Raw genomic sequence first — 17,305 nt, forward strand, 5'->3', positions numbered from 1 at the left:
CGGAGAAGTGACCAGTCCTTGTTCTGTTTTACCTTGCACCATGAGCATGGGCTCCTTGCCTCCGCCGTGGGCTAGCATCTCCCTGCGGTAGCGCTCCCCTGCCGCCCTGCGGGGGAGAGAGGACACTCCGTTACAGCCCCAGCGCACACTTGTCCTAGTTTCTCAACATGACGCCACACTGACATCTTATTCAGACAAGCTGCCACCATGAGACAATCCAGCCCTCCACTTTCTCACTTCTAAAAACTCTAATTCCAATTTTTAAACTATTCTGATTAAGTAAACCCACGTGTGAAATATTTACTGTAAAAGGAGAACTGAATTTCTAGCTTTTTTGTGTCATAGCAAACAATCTCTCTTGGAAGAAAGGATTGTTTAGTTTCGGTGTGATATAATAAGTAAAAGGTATCCCATTGTCCATCACCTTTGGGTGAGATCTTAAAGTGAGATTTGGGATTTATTTCCACTGAGATTTCCACAGATAAACAACACTGTGAAATCAAAGTGCAGGAGACAAAGCTGGGGGGAGAGGCTTAATTACACCCGGAGAGGCAGAGCTCGGCTAAGGGTAAATGACGGAATAGGAAACTGACTCCTGACCTCTGATGCTCTTTGTCTGCTCGGTTCTATAGGGAATACTGTCTATTATAACACCTGCAGGCAGACTTGGAAGAATTTTTACAGATAGAAATTTTCCAACTTAACAGCACCTGGACACAAGCTATTTAGTGCTATTTTTGTATTTTATGGAAAATGCAATTCCTTTTATGCCAGATGACTACACACCATGATGAAATAAGTTACATAAATGATGCTGTTTTCATCCCACTATTTCTGGAGCATCTTTATGGATGGGCAATGTTGGGAACATGGTTTCTTTTTTTTTTTTTATAAATTTTTTTTTCCCATTTTATTTATTTTTTCAGCGTAACAGTATTCATTCTTTTTGCACAACACCCAGTGCTCCATGCAAAACGTGCCCTCCCCATTACCCACCACCTGTTCCCCCAACCTCCCACCCCTGACCCTTCAAAACCCTCAGGTTGTTTTTCAGAGTCCATAGTCTCTTATGGTTCGCCTGGGAACATGGTTTCTAATCAGAACTTTTGATGTATTACAGTGGCAAAAATATGTTGAGATCAAACACTGTGTGGGTGCCAAGGCCAAGTGTGTCATGAATTAGGAATCATGGACAGAAGGCTGGGCCCACCCAGGGAAGGGACAGGGCAGCTAAGAGGCCCCACATGACCGCCGGCCTGGGGGGCCAGGTCTCCTGCCAGCCCCAGTCTGCAGCCCCCCTCCCCTCAGGCAGACTCCTGCTCTCAGGCCTCTGGTTCTTGGTGTGCCTCAGGTCTGTGCTGCCTGGCTTTCTGGTGAGGCTTCCAGTTTGGTGATTTTTCAGAAGTGGGATCAGAAAGGATCTTTTGACACAGGTTAGAAATTTTCTAGTCCAGTGAATATTTTTACTAGCTTACTTTTACACGTCTATAAAAGTAGGGCAAACTACATGTCTAGGCAAGAATGCACATATAAACAAGATATAAATGCTTGGAAATATATGTATTTAATAGTATGTGGTTTTCTAGTAAAGTGCAGCTCCTTTAAACAAGATAATATTTTGCCTAGTTTATAGAAATCTCCAGTAAAGAATCATAATCCCCCAAACTGATTTATTATAGTCAATTTTGGCTTTAGGTCCTCTGAAAATAATAAAATCTGAAAAGCAGACCAAATGTCGGCAGTATGCGAAGGGCGGAAGACAAAATAACATGTGGGTACCAAGCTGTAAAACATTTAAAAATTCTATTACATCAGATTCAAGTTCAAAAGGCTTTGGAACTGAATATGATTATTAAATGCTAAGAAAATCCAAACCTACATCCAACTGCACAAAAAGCTGGGGGCTGGGCAGGAGACAGGGAGGGAGAAGGGGCTAGGAATTAGCAGACCTGCCTTATAATCTCACTCCAGTCTGTTTGCTGGGAAGCCTTGGGCAAACCGCTTGTCCCCTCAGAGCCTCAGTTTCCTCTCACAAGAAATACCTGCTCTGAAGGCTGCCATCGATGTAACACAACGTGCCCTATGGAAACTTTAGGGCACTCTAAAAATCCAAGGGGCCGTTAATTTTAAACCACATAAAAGCAGTGAAGATACAGCATCACCCATGGCTGCCTGAGAGGTATTTGGAGATGTGTTTATTTGTGTGGTGAGCAGATAAGATGCTTTAAGTGAGTATTAGACCAGATCATAATTAGTGGTTTGCTTTCAAAGGAAGCTCCTTCTAAGGACTCCATGAGACCAGAACTCGACTTCCCTGAGGTTCCTGGTGTTGGAACACAAGCCTGTGAGAATCATGAGGAGGCCCACTCAAGGAGCAGTGGGGCAATCCTGTGCTTTTCCTGTGGGGTGGAGCTTACTGAGATCCTGGGGATGCAGGGCTGCCCATCCCAGACCCACTCTCCCTCCCTCTCCAGCCCACCACTGCGCATGGCTGCCTCCACTGCGAGGAAGGGGGAGAGCACCCTGTGTCCCTAGCTGAAATCAACCAACCCGATTCCCTCACAGAACCGTTAAAGGCTCATACGGTCACAGGCTAACTAGATGAAATGCGCTCTGGACAGGGCCGAGAGTCACCACACAATCATGTTCGTGGCAGCTGCGGATTGTGCTGTCTGAATTACTGCCCATCGTGATGATGGAAACGGTGAGCAGGGCTGCTCGGGAGGGCACCCAGGAGGCAAGCAGTGGGCGGCGATGTGGGGCAGGGGTTCTGCAGCTACCAACGCTAAGTGGTGGTCAGTGGAGCCCACGAAGGGAGCTGTGGAGGAATGGTCAGGGGAGCAGCTCTCCATCTTCTGACTGCCACTGTCTTACATGGGAAGAAAGTGTTCCAAAGTCAGGCAGAGGGGGAACCTTCCAGAACAAAGTGGATACTAGCATTGATAATCAAAGTTTCCAATGGTGCTGCTCCCAAATGAACAACAGTAGCAAGTCCTTTGTTGGGCAATGAAAAGGAAATCACGTGCTGTTCCCCATGACTGGATCCCTGGAAGCTTGTGCTGAAAATAAGGAAACCTGTCCAAAGGAACAGGGAGGACCCAGCAGCAGGTACAGACAATGAGAGGGGCTGGAACAACTAAGAAAACCCACCGGGGAGGCGTGGAAGCGGAGCCGTCTGGGGCCACTTTGGAGAAGCAAAGAGCGCACACAGAGAGCTCTCACACACATGGCGGGAGGGCGCCACGCCATCACCAGGTGCGGCAGCTGCGCAGCACTAGAGAGCCAGGCAGAGGTCCGGAGTCAGGCTGTGTCTCCGGAAGTGGGAGGGAGCCCCAGCCAGAAGGTGTGGGGTGGGCTAGGTGGCAGGTGGCTGAGGTTCTCAGCCAGGCTTCAGATGTAGTGGGGTGGGGGGTTACTGGCGTTGGAGGAGAATTCCTGCCCCTCATTACCTGTTAAAGGGGTCTTGTTGAAAACACTCCTTCCAAACCATGGAAGCTACTGCCCTGGACATCAGGTAAGAGTAGTACTTGGCACCATAGCCCACAAGGTGGCTGAATCGAAGCTGCCAGGCCTGCCAAAAGAGAAACACAGCACAGGAAATATGAAGTCTTTGTATTTTCAGATATTGTGTATGAGAACACAACAGAAGCACGTAAGGAAATCCGCAAAGGTTTTAATTAAAATTTTCTAGAGGGCCCCATCTCTCACGATGTTAGTATTTTCCCACATTTTATATTCTGTTACGCACTGGTGTGCTCCTCACCAAAGTTCATATTGTTGGAGCCCTAACCCCCATACCTCAGAATGTGACGGTACTGGAGACAGGCCTTGAAAAGGGTGGTCAGGCTAAACTCAAGCAGTTAGGGTGGGCCCTAATCCAGGAAGACCGGATCCTTCTGAGAAGGGAGAGACACCGGGTTTGGGCTCAAAGGAAAGGTCATGTGAGGGCACAGTAAGAAGGCAGTCATCTGCCAGCCAAAGAGAGGGGCCTTGAAGAAACCAAGCCTGTCACACCTAATTGTTTCCAAGTTCATCTCTGCTGGTATTCCTCTCTGTGACAGACACTGAGAGAGGACAGCCCACACTCAGCAGGAGGGGTGATGGTCATAGAGCAGGGACGGACTTTCACAGCTGTTGTAGCCTGCTTGGAATGCCTGGTCATTAACACTAGGAGAGGGAATTATGGGTCTGGCACTGAGTACATCCATTTCTTGTTTTTCTTTTTCTTTCTTTTTTTTTTTTTTTTTGAGGACAATAACGTAGTTCTTGTAAGAAAGGCCATGTGAATTTTCATGGAAGAATACCCTTCCACTGGAAAATTCTTGTCCTACAAATACTGTTCTTTCTTGGTATCTAAAAGCTGAAATATCTACATTCTGATTGGTTGGTAGGAAGAAGGTTATACTGACAACGCATAAACTTACCACAGCCTATTCACGGTATAACATTGCTACAACAAAAGCTAGAATTACGAAAGCGGTCCTCAAAAGATATATTTATGATCTAAATATTTTTTACTTTTCTAAAACAAATATGCAATAATCCACTGTATTCTGATGTGTGCTTTAGTTGACATTAACATTTTTTGAGAAAAAAATCGAAGCCCAAGTTTTTCAAAAGAATGTAAACAAAAAACTGAGTTTTATTCATAATGACAGATGGATATATTATTCTTTCACCCATAATTTAATTTTTTCACTTTTTTAATGAAGGTATAATTGATATGTTACAATAGTTACAGGCATATATAATGATTCAATATTTGTATATATTTTGAAATGATCACCACAGTAAGCTGGAAACCTATTTTTTTTAATGAAGATAATCATTCTCTAACAAATATTTTAATTCCCTGGAAAATAAAATATAAGGTGTAATCCTCACCATAAACCTATTAACTATATAAGCAAATTCTACCTGATTAAGAGCAATTTTTTTTTTTTAAAGATGGTTCCTTGATCACAGTGGGTGGCCAGTTTCAGAACGCAGTCTAAGTCTTCTATCTACTACCCAGGGACTCTAATAATGAGATCACAGTGCTAGTTCACTCTCTGCGCATGTCTAACATATCAAGACAAATCTTTTGTCTGGATCGGGGAAAGGAGCTGTTATAAAAGAGGTAGCTAACGCAGCACTGTGTGTTGTGTCAACCATACTTCAATTTAAAAAACCTAAAAAAAAGGAATAGCACAAATAAATGGAAAGTTGCAAGGGTGGTGGGGGGGAAGGAAGGTATGCTGGAGCACTGAAACTGATTTTGAACAAAAGGCTATGGGGGAAGAGAGAAACAATCACCCTCCACCTCCACTTTCCCTGTTTTTCCAAAATGGCTTCACTTGGAAGTAAGTGAGCACCTTTTGAGTCATGTTCTGAAAGGAAAGAGACGTGCCCCTTGCTCCCGTGCCGTACCATGCTGGCCATCTGTGACAGCGAGATCCCACCTGCGGGAAGCCGCAAGCCGGGAACGTGGTTTCCAGCTCCACATCACCACCACCAGCACAGGGTGGGTGCACTCACAAGGCTGGTATCTCACAAGGTCTGTTACAGTAACCAGACCTGGATCCCTCCTCACTGGCCCCACACCCAGGTGCCGGCACCAAGAACACACGAAGGGCATTTAGAGCCGAGGCCCCAGAAGCTCAACAGTGATCTTGCCCCAGTGGGAGAATGTGTCTGCACACTCTCCAGCCAACAGGTACCCTCAGCGGGCATGGCGGGGGGGGGGGCATGGAAAGTAGAGACAGACTTTCTTTCCCGTCCTTTTTCCTACGCAAGCACTATTTAAATTGAAGGCCAATAGTCAAGGACCATCTAGGGTCAAATTTCATTATGATAAACTTTGAGTAACTAAATTTTTAGTCAAAGGGTTGGGTCTTTCAGAATTCCCTTATAACAGATACAATGGTTCTGTATACTCTGATTAGAAAAGGGGATCTATGTCAATTTCTGTGTTATGCGGCATCTTAATGGACCACTGGCAATCTTTCTTGTATAAAGCCACTGGGCTACAATGATGTCTTTTGTCATGGAATACGGCCTGCTGTTTTAGTCTGATGCTCCACCCATACTGGTTCTTACGCCACTGATGCGGTCAGCCTCTCTCAAGGTGGACGCCTCCCGTCAGGAAGCACACAGTTGAAGGGGTCCTGTCTTTGAGACCTTCTTGGTGATCTGCCAGAACTAGTGCGGTAGCCTCTGCAGTACAGAGCGGAGTGTAATTCTGTTGAGATCCCGCTGAATGCAGCTTTGTGTTGCCTCGAAAGCAGGCCTACCTCAAAAGAGGCGTTTGATTCGAGCTACGAAATTTCTAAGTTCGTTCATGTCATCGGTTCATAACTAAGTCCTCACATAAACAGAGTAATAAAAATAAGACCTTTCAGAAGTGTAGAAAGAGACATCAGCGTTTGTGCAACGCTCAATTTCCTGAGCTGCCACGGCGTCTGCCTTATAGCAACATGCTTGCCTGGATACAGATATTCTGTCACAGGGCACACTCGTTGTGTCTTGTTCTGTAATTACAGGTTTGAGTTCGGTACTACACCCTTTCCCACCTCCTACCTAGACACGCTAGAGAAATTACGCCCACCTGACACTTCCATCAGTGGTTTGTGAGTTGGCGGCGGACGAAGACCTACCGTTCCACTGCTCTGTAACCACGAAGAGCTGAATTCCTTCTGATTCAACCTAATAGGAAGTCTTTGTTATAATTTCACTCGTTCGTCAGGAAAAGGAAAAGACAGCATTTCATTTGAAGCTCAGGAATGACGACCTGCTCTTCCTTTGAAGTCGAAGCTTTTTTCTTCCTGAGGGACACTATTGGATGGACAGACACGTCACCCTTCCTTTGAAGTGTAATGTGCAGATCTGGTCTTAAAACAAAGGACACGAATCCTTTGCAGTTTTTCTTTTCCTCTGACTGGAGGTGTAGATCTTCCAACCCTGACATATCTCGAGGCACGGCTATCACAGGCTTCTTGGTCGACGACCCCAGTGATCCCACAGACAAGAACGTGGAGCAGCTGAAGAGTGTTCCAGGAAGCCTGTGCAAACTATCAGGGAAGGGAAGGTCCTCTGAGGATTCTATTCGCTGTAGCCCCTTCCTAACCATGTGATTTTCCTCCATCCAAATGAGAGACATGGCCAGGAACAGAAAGGCAGAAAAGGAGTCGGTTACCTACCCCTTATCTATTTCAGGTTCAGACCCAGAAGAGGAGCCGTTGCGGAGTGAGCACTCATTAACTATATGTTAAGGTTCAGTGATTGAACTGATCATTTCTCTTAAGTATACTCTCAGATAGCACATCATTTCTTCATCTCTAGCTATATGTGTATAAATGCATTTAACTAAAATTTATTTTAAGACAATCTTATCAGTGACATTATAAATTGGATGAGAACATGAATGACACCCACTGCTTCTTTGGTGTGTGTCATATGAAATGAAATTTCCTTAAGACCAAAGACCACAATACTGTGGACTTAGTATTGTCTGGACTTAGCACGGTATGGGGACTACAAAGGGAATTCAACAGCTGTCTGTTGGATGGATGGATGGATGGATGGATGGATGGACAGACAGTGTAGGATTCTTTCAGGATGATGCTCAATGTTACTGAAAAATTAGCCTTTGACTGCAGTAAGGAGGCCAGGAATAATATTCATATCACAAACAAGAGGATATTACAGAGTTAAAAGCAAATTTTGGATCTTATGCTGATTATTAATAATGTTGTTTTTTTTTAAACTACATTTTTACTATATTATTTGATAGATGATACAAGACTTTTGAGGCTAATTTTGACACCAGATCTCCACATCTGAACTATGTACACAGTCTGTATCATACTTCCTAGGGTAGTGACTTCAATCTCTTTCAAGCTCTGTAGAATCTAAACAAACAATGAGCCCAGCAATACCATGTAAGCTCAGAAAGGCCTACTGTTCAATGTGTACCTGTCATAATTAGGGTAACTAAAAGACAGCAAGAGACAAAGAAGCAAATTCCTGAGCTAGTCTTTATAGATAGACCATTGTGACTTTTTACACTCTCTACACACGATACTGTTGGTTTGTGGAGTACCTCTTATGATACCAAATCTGTGGCATCCAACAGTGTTCAGCCACAATGGAAAGCAGAAGGAGGTATTTTTCCATCTACCTTCTCATGTTTATATTCTCTCTCCCAATGCATGTGTACATATATATTTTCCATGATTCAGTATGGACTGGTATTTCTAATTTGATAAAAAAAAAAAAGAGTCCCTATCGACACTTTACCAAAGCCTGAGAAGTGAGAAATGAGAAATGATCGTGGCAAATAGGAATTTGTAATACAAATTTGTAAACACAAATTGTAAAATAAATTTTTAATAACAAAGTGATTTTAAATGAAACACGGCTATCGTGCTTGACAAACTTCCAGGTGGCCCCATGATCTCATTCGTGCCTCTGTGACATCACTCCCCTTGAGCGTGGGCAGGACCTGTGCCTTGCTTCTCACTAAGAGAGTATGGCAACAGCGATGGAATGTCACCTTCCTGATTAGTTGTATTATACACAATGTCTCATCTGGTTAGCAGACTCACTCTTGGGAACCCTCCTCGGTGGCCTAAAAAGTCGGCAGCCATGTTGGAGAAGTCCACCTGGTAGGAAGCCAGGTGAATCCTCTTGGATCTGGGAGGAAGGATTTAAGATGTGGGAGTGGCCTCTAGGACACAGTCCTATAGCTGACAGCAAGAAGTCGGGACCCTGGATCCCACAACAGCAAAGACAGGAATTCTGCCAATGATCCGGGTGAGGCAGTCAGGCTCCAGACAAGACTGCAGTCGGCTGACACCTTGGCTGCCGCCTGTGACTCCCCGAGCATGGAATATGCTGGGCTATGCTGGGCTCTGCCTCCTGACATACAAAAACCGAGAAGGCTACCGGTTTAAGCCAGTAAATTTGTGGTAATTTGTTACACAGCAAGAGAATGTATATTATTATTTAGTTAAAAAACTAAGAGTTGTATCCAGAAGTAGTAAGAGAAATGAGCCCCAGAAAATATGGAAGGGATATCTATATTTATTAAATGTCTCTTCATCAAAATCTTTTGAGGATGATAGTCAATAGATATTTTGTAAATTTTTATAAACAGTTTAACATTTTACAAAAAGAATCAAGAAAGAGTAATTTGGTCAAGGCTCCTGGCCAAGATTGTTAAGCAGCTCCTCCTTATTTCCTTCTTCCTCTTAGGAAGGGAATCACACCCCTTCCCAGGCACGTCTGAGCAAGGCTGCCATCACTCTGACAGAGACTACACTTCCCAGGCTTCCTCCAGTGGCTACGCTACGTTCTCGCAGGCAAGGTAAGTGGAGGTAACGTGTACAACCCTGTCCTTCAAAAGAACGCTCCTCATCCTCCTCCTCTTTCCCCCTCTCTGCTAGCCTTGAGCAGTGCATGCTGGCACCACCTTGGATGCAGATCAAAGCCACGTGTTGAGGAGCCAACCGATCTGCCAGTCCCATCTGCACACCCTTGCCTTGTCAGGCAGAAGGAAGTGAACTGTATCTCATTTAAGTCATTGTATTTTGTTTTTCCAATTGATGAGCACACAGGTCACATGTGTGGAGACAGAGTTCATAGCCAGGTGTCCTTCTAAAATCGAAGCCCATGGTCTCTTGCTACTCCATACTGCATATAGTGAAGTATCGAATTAAATTATGTGACCTACTGCTTTCCATGAATGGGAAAAATATAATCACCCTGATTTTAAATTCTGGACCCTCAGAACATATCTCTATGCATGATTTGTGTGTTTCTATTTGAGACCCACGACTTAGACCTTAATTTCTATCATACCAGCTTAAACACATCAAAAACACACCATGTAGCTATTTTTACGGCTAAAAAGGAAAGATCTTATAAATGTGATAATAAGAGTAAGTGTTATAATAAGATAAAGTGTTAATACTGCTGGACTTGGGGGAGGCCTCTGGGAGGCCTACAGCTGACAGCCAGGGGAAAGCTGGCTTGTGTATACTAAGACTAAACCTAAGTATAATAATAAGAGTAAGTTAAAATGTGAAGACTGTTCTACATAAAAATATTTATCCACATTACATAAATCCTTCTCCACATAACCATTCAAGCTTGAATAATTTCCCAAAGTGCCATTAAGATAATTTTCTAACCCTGAAACAGACTTCTATGCCATATTTGTGTGTTTATAACACAAAACCCAATGACAACTGGGAGACATTTTCTATGCTAATGGTAGAATTATGGCCTATTTTCAGAAGACCCAATGTTAGAAGAAAAAAATCATTCTTAACAAACTGACCAAATCTCTTCAGGCAACTAATAGTAACATCAGTCATATCATTATCAATGCACAAAATATTAATAAAGAATACACTTCTTTAGTATGTCAATCTCAATTATCAGTTTTCTTTACATATGGATATTAAAAAAAAAAAAAACACTTCAAAAAAACAAAAGCCCTGGTAATACTGGATTGTGCTTGTGAGAGCTAATCTATTAGCAGAGGCAAGGTGTAGCTGATTTAAATGTTAATATTGTTAAAGTGCTTATTAGATGAAACATAGATAGGTGATATTAATCTAACTAAATAAGATAATAAATGAAAAAATAACAAGCATGGAACTAGAGCCAAGAGATGCTGGCTTTTTTCTTCCTAATCAAATCTCCTTAACACTGCTTTTCCCCTTGTTTGGACCATCTCACAAGAAGGAGGAGGTCCTCTCCATTCTAAAGGAATCCATGCTCAGGTAATGAGAACTGCCAGAGAACATAAGGGCTTCTGTGATCAGGAGGCCACCCAGGGGACCAAGAGGGACCCCTGTAAGAACAGGACAGAATCAAGCACAGCTCTGGTGTTAATACATCTACCAAAAGAAGCAGGATACTAAAGCAAACAGAAAACAATTGACAAAACAGCCGAGGGAACCATACCTAACAATAATTACTCTAAATGTAAATGGACTAAATTCTCCAATTAAAAGACACGGAGTGGCTGGCTGGATTTTTTTTTTTTTTTTTAAGATTTTAAAAATTTATTTGACAGAGAGAGACACAGCGAGAGAGGAAACACAAGCAGGGGCAGTGGGAGAGAGAGGAGCAGGCCTCCCACTGAGCAGGGAGCTCGACTCGGGACTCGATGTCAGGACTCTGGGATCATGACCTGAGCAGAAGGCAGATGCTTAACGACTGAGCCACCCAGGCACTCCTGGATTTTTTTTTTTTTTTTAAAGACCTAACTATAATTTGCCGCCAAAGACTCACCTCAGCTTTAAGGACACACAAAGGCTCAATGTACAGGAATGGAAAAATATATTCCATGCAAATGGGAAGTGAAAGAGAACAAGGATAGCTATACTTACAACAGAAAAAATAACTTTGAGACAAAACAGTAACAGAAACAATTCATCAAGAAGATAGAACAGCTGTAAATATATATGCTCCCAACATAAGAGCACCTAAATATGTCAAGCAAATGCTAACAGATCTGAAGAGTAAAACGGACAATCAACTATAATAGCAGGGAACTTCAATACCTGACTTTCAACAATGGATAGATCATCCAGACAGAAAATCAACAGGGAAACATTAGAACCATTCTTTTGATCAAATGGTCCTAACAGATATAGATGCAGATCATTCCATCCAACAAAAGCAGACTACATACTCTTCTCAAGTACAAACAGAACATTCTCCAGCACAGGTCACAATAAAGTCTTACCAAATTTAAGAAGACCGAAATCACACCAAGTACCTTCTCTGACTACAGTGGCATGAAACTAGATGTCAATAACAGGAGGAAAGCTTGAAAATGCACAAATATGTGGAAATTCAGCAACACACTTCTGAACAACTAATGGGTCAAAGAAGAAACCAAAAGGCAAAATCAAAAAATATCTTGAAACAAACAAAAACAAAGGTGCAATATATCAAAATCTATGGGATGCTGCAAAAGCAGATTTAAGGTGGAAGATAGAAAAAATGTAAAAAAACTTAAAAAATAAAAATAAAAAAAAATTAACCCAACTTTTAAAGAACTAGGAAAAAAGGAAACAATTAAGCCCAAAGTTAGCAGAAGGAAGGAAATAAATATCAGAGTGGAAACAGATGAAATAGTGACTAAAAGACAACAGAAAATAACAATAAAATGAATAGTTTTTAAAGATATATTTATTTATTTATTTATTGAGAGGGAGGGGCAGAGGAAGGAGACTAAGAATTCTTAAGCAGACTCCCTGCTGAGCACAGAACCTGATGTGGGGCTCAATCCCAGGACCCTAAGATCATAACTTAAGACAAAATCAAGAGTTGGCCACCCAACCAAATGAGCCATCCAGGCACCCCTGCTGCAGGTTTTTTTGTGGTTTTTTGTTTTGTTTTGTTTTGTTTTTGTTTTTGTTTTTTAAGAAGCAAAATTGATGAACCATATCCAGATATACCAAGAGCAGAAGTGAGAGGATAAGATAATACTAATAATGAATGAAAGCTATAACTGATACCACAGAAATATAAAGGATCATAGAAACTATAAATAATTATACAGCAATAAATTGGACAACCTAGAAAAAATGGATGAATTCCCAAAAATATACAATCTACCAAGACTGAATCAAGAAAAAATAGGAACCCTCATATTGTTTTTCAGAATCCACAGGAGGGGCAGGGGATGGGAGGTTGGGTGAGCCTGTTGGTGGGTATTATGGAGGGCACATATTGCATGGAGCACTGGGTGTGGTGCATAAACAGTGAATTCTGGAACACTGAAAAGAAATTTTAAAAATACATAAAAATTTTTTAAAAACTAGAAAATAGACAATAGAAACAAGTCAGAAACAAAGAATATTTTTCTCACAAAGTGTAAGAAGCAGTGTGGCTCAAAATACTAAATTGAACCAGCTAAATGACTCAGAGAGATGTGTTAACTCTCCAATCTTCAGTCATTCCACTGTAAATATAATAAAAACCATTTTATTATATTAAAAACCATTTCTATTACAAAAAAAAAAAGAAGGAAAGAAAGAATAGGAAATCTGAACAAACAAATTACTAGTAAGGTGATTGAATCAGGAATTAAAAACCTCCTAACAAACACAAGTCTAAGACCAGAAGGCTTCACAGGTGAATTCCACCAAATGTTAAATTAAAAATAAATAAATAAATAAATAAATAAAAACTAATACCAATCTTTCCCAAATTCTTTGAAAACAAAGCAAAACAAAAGGCAGAGGAGGGAACATTTCCAAACTCATTTTGGGAGCCCAGCATTGTGATGATACAAAAACCAGACAAGGATACTATAAGAAAATTACAGGCCAATATCCTTGATGAATACAGATGTAAAAATCCTCAATAAAATAACAACAAACTGAATTAAGTAGTACATCAAAAGGATCATACACCATGACCAAGTGGGATTTATTCCAGAGATGTAAGCATTGTCCAACACCCCCAAATCAATCATTGTGATACATCACATTAACAAAAGAGTGGATAAAAATCATACCACCATTTCAATAGATGCAGGAAAAGCATCAGACAAAATTCCACATCCAATCATGATAAAAACTCTCAACAAACTGGGTACAGAGAAAATGTGCCTTGACCCATTAAAGGCCACATATGACAAACCTCATGCCATGCCAAACCTCAGCTAACTTCATACTCAATGATAAAAACAGTGAAACTTTTCCCTCTCAGTTAAGGAAGTAGACAAAAATGCCCATTCTCAAAACTTTTATCACTGTAATACTAGAAGTTATAGCCAGAGCAATTATGCAAGAAAATGAAATAAAAGGCATACAAATCAGAAAAGAAGTAAAAGTCTCTCTACAGTGATATGATAGTACATAAAGAAAATCCCAAAAATTCCACACAAAAAACCGTGTTAGGCTAATAAACAATTTAGTAAGTTGCAGGATATAAAATCAATGTATAAAAATCAGTTGTATTTTTATACCAACAATGAACTCTCAGAAAGAAAAATTAAGAAAACAATCTCATTCACAATTGCACCAAAAAGAATAAAATATTTGGGAATAAGTTTAACCATTGAAATGAAAGATCTATACACTGAAAGCTACTGAAGAAGACAAAAATGGGAAGGTATTTCATGTTCATGGATTAGAAGAATTAATATTGCTAAATAACCATACTACCCAAAGCCATCTATAGATTCGGTGCAGACCCTATCAAAATTCTAATGGCATTTTCCACACAGTTAGAAAAAAAAAATCAAAAAATTTGTATGAAACCACAAAAGACCCCCAATAGCCAAAGCAATTTTAAGAAAGAAGAACAAACAAAGCTGGACACAATAGGCTTCCTAATTTCAAACTATATTATAAAGCTATAGTAACCAAAACAGTATGGCATTGTCGGGAGGGAAGATGGCAGAAGAGTAGGCATCCTCATTTCATCTGGTCCTCTGAATTTAGCTAAATAACTATCAATCATTCGAACAACTGTGAATTCAATCTGAGATGCAAGCAAAGAATTGCTGGGATTCTACAAATAGAAAAAAAGTGACCATTTTTTGCAAGGTGGGAGTTGCAGAGAAGTGTATTGGAGGGGCTATATGGGAGGATAAATGGCAGGGAGAGAGTGCCTCCAAAAGTCAGCTACCAGAAAGTGATACAGCCCCAGACTGCAAAATTGGAACTTTAAGGAATCTGGTCCAGTGAAAAACATCCCTGCGTGAATGGTGCTCAGGTGGCAAAGAGGGAAGAATCCTAAGTGGGACAATGTGGTCTCTGGATTCCCTTGGGTCACATAAATGGGGGTGCCAGAGCCAGCAAAATTTCCAAGCACTGTGGCAGGGAATCTGGTATGGTCAGCAGGGCGGGAGTGGGCTCTCAGTTTGGTTTGCCATAAACCACAAACCGAGGCACAACTGGAAGACCACTTCCCAGGCAGGCGCCCTACAACTGCCAGGCCCACTTCGACCCTCCTCCCTCCCGCAGGAGGATCAGTGTGGGTGTACACTGCAGGAGTCTGCAGAGTTTGACACAAACAAAGTAGAAGATCACTTTTCCCTGAGGGTTTACTGAAGCGAGAGGGCTGTGAACGTTCAGCTCCAGGGCTGGAGTTGGGGCTTGGTCATTTTTATTTTCATTCTCTGAAGCAGTAGCACAGAAATTCTTCAGGGAACAAAAGCCATACAGAAGAAAGTGAAGCAGCTTACTCTGAGCCCAGTCCCCTGGCAAGGGGCAATGCAACTCCACCAAGGCAAAGACACCTAAAAATCAGCACAGCAGGCCCCTCCCCCAGAAGACCAGCTGGAACATCAAGGGAATACTAAGTTTACCAAGCACACACAACTGCAAAACTCCAGCAATAGGGGAAAACAGTATATAGAATTTTTTTCTCATGAATGTTTAATATTTCAGTTTAATTTTTTTTTCTTTTTTACTTTTTTCCTTTTCAACTAGTTTCTTACTTTATCAACTCTTTGTTTTTAAGTCTTTTTTTTTTTAACTTTCATTTTTACATTTTATAGATACAATCTTCACGTTTGGCTTCCTTTCACTGTTTTCAATTTTATTTTTGTATATACGTAAGTTTTGCTTTCTTTATGATTTTGGGATTTAATGTTTTCTAACAAACAGACCAAAATTTACCTAGGACCATGTGGATGCTGTTTTGTCCACTGGGGAGATTATATTCTCTCTTTTTTCCTTTTTCTTTTTTTCTCTTTTTCTTTTCATTTTGGTTTTTGATGTCTTCAAATTTGTCTAGTGTGTATTTCACTTGAGTTTTGGTTGATTTTTTTTAAATTTTTTTAAAGATTATTTTTAAAATATTTTATTTATTTATTTGATAGAGATCACAAGTAGGCAGAGAAGCAGGCAGAGAGAGAGGAGGAAGCAGACTCCCCACTGAGCAGAGAGCCCGATGTGGGGCTCAATCCCAGAACCCCGGGATCATGACCTGAGCTGAAGGCAGAGGCTTTAACCCGCTGAGCCACCCAGGTGCCCCTTGGTTAATATTTTTTCGTCTGTTCTCTTGTTCATTGTTCATTCTTCTCTGGGAAAAATGACTAGAACGTGGAATTCACAACAAAGGAAAGAATGAGGGGTAATATTCTCTGTCACAGATCTAATCAATACGGATATAAGTAAAATATCAGAGCTGGAATTGAGGATAATGATTATAAACTTATTAGCTGGGCTTTAAAAAAGCATAAAATATATTAGAGAATCTCTTAGTGCAAAAATAAACCTAATAAAGCTGAAATTAAAATTCTTTAACTGAGATGCAGTCTAAATTGGATGCTCTAACAGCTAGGATAAATAAGGCAGAAGAGAGAATCACTGACTTAGAAGACATGATGACAGAAAGTAAGGAAGCTGAGAAAGAGAGAGAAAAACAACTAATGGACCATGAGGGGAGGCTTCACGAAATCAGCTATACTATAAAGTAAAACAATATTAGAATTATTGGGGTCCCAAAGGAAGAGGAAAGAGAGAGAGGGACAGAAGGTATATGCGAGCAAACTATAGCTGAGAACTTCCCTCATTAGGAGAAGAAAACAGGCATTCAAGTCCAAGAGGTAAAGAGAACACCCCCCCCCAAACTTAATAAAAATAGATCAACACCCTGACATATACTGATGAAGCTTGCAAATTTCAGAGATACAGAGAAAATCCTGAAAACAGTTTGAGGGAAGAGCACCTTAACTTATGATGGTAGAAACATTAAACTGGCAGAAGATCTATATACAGAGACCTTGCAGGCCAGAAAGGGCTAGAATGATACATTCAGAGGACTAAATGAGAAAAACATGCAGCCAAGAATATTTTGTCCAGGAAGGCTGTCATTCAGATTGGAAGGAGAGATAAAGAGCATCCAGGACAAATAGAAACTAAAAGAATTTGTAATAACTAAAGCAGCCCTGCAAAAATTTCAAAGGGGATCCTGTAAGTGAAGAGAGAGCCCAAAAGTAACAAAGACCAGAAAGAAAACAGAAACAATCTACAGAAACATGAACTTTACAGGTAATACAATGGCACTAAATTCATATCTGTCAATAGTTCCTCTGAATGTAAATGGGCTAAATGCTCCAATCAAAAGACAAAGCGTATCAGATTGGATAAAGAAAAGCAAGACCCATCCATATGCTGTCTACAAGAGACCCGTTTTAGACCTAAAGAGACTTCCAGATTGAAAATGAGGGTATGGAGAACCATTTATCATGTCAATGGACATCAAAAGAAAGCTGGGGTAGGAATCTTCATATCAGACAAATCAGATTTTAAACAAAAGGCTGTAGTAAAGGATGAAGAGGCAC

At 41.0% G+C, this 17,305-nt stretch overlaps 1 protein-coding gene across 2 annotated transcripts in view; it reads right to left on the reverse strand.

Moving 5' to 3' along the window:
- LOC123925244 (mitochondrial intermediate peptidase) overlaps positions 1–17,305 on the reverse strand; it is a 169,423-nt gene that overhangs the window by 24,553 nt on the left and 127,565 nt on the right. The window contains exons 17-18 of one of the 2 annotated variants that reach the window (XM_045978482.1): positions 3,450–3,571; positions 33–106 (exon numbers count right to left, since the gene is read on the reverse strand). The exons of the other annotated variant lie outside the window; for it this stretch is intronic. Of the exons in view, the coding sequence (XP_045834438.1) occupies positions 33–106; positions 3,450–3,571 (196 nt within the window). The remainder of the gene's footprint in view (positions 1–32; positions 107–3,449; positions 3,572–17,305) is intronic. 2 annotated transcript variants of the gene reach the window in all.

The sequence above is a fragment of the Meles meles genome, chromosome 14 (genome assembly GCF_922984935.1).
Source record: "Meles meles chromosome 14, mMelMel3.1 paternal haplotype, whole genome shotgun sequence".
Lineage (NCBI taxonomy): Eukaryota > Metazoa > Chordata > Mammalia > Carnivora > Mustelidae > Meles > Meles meles.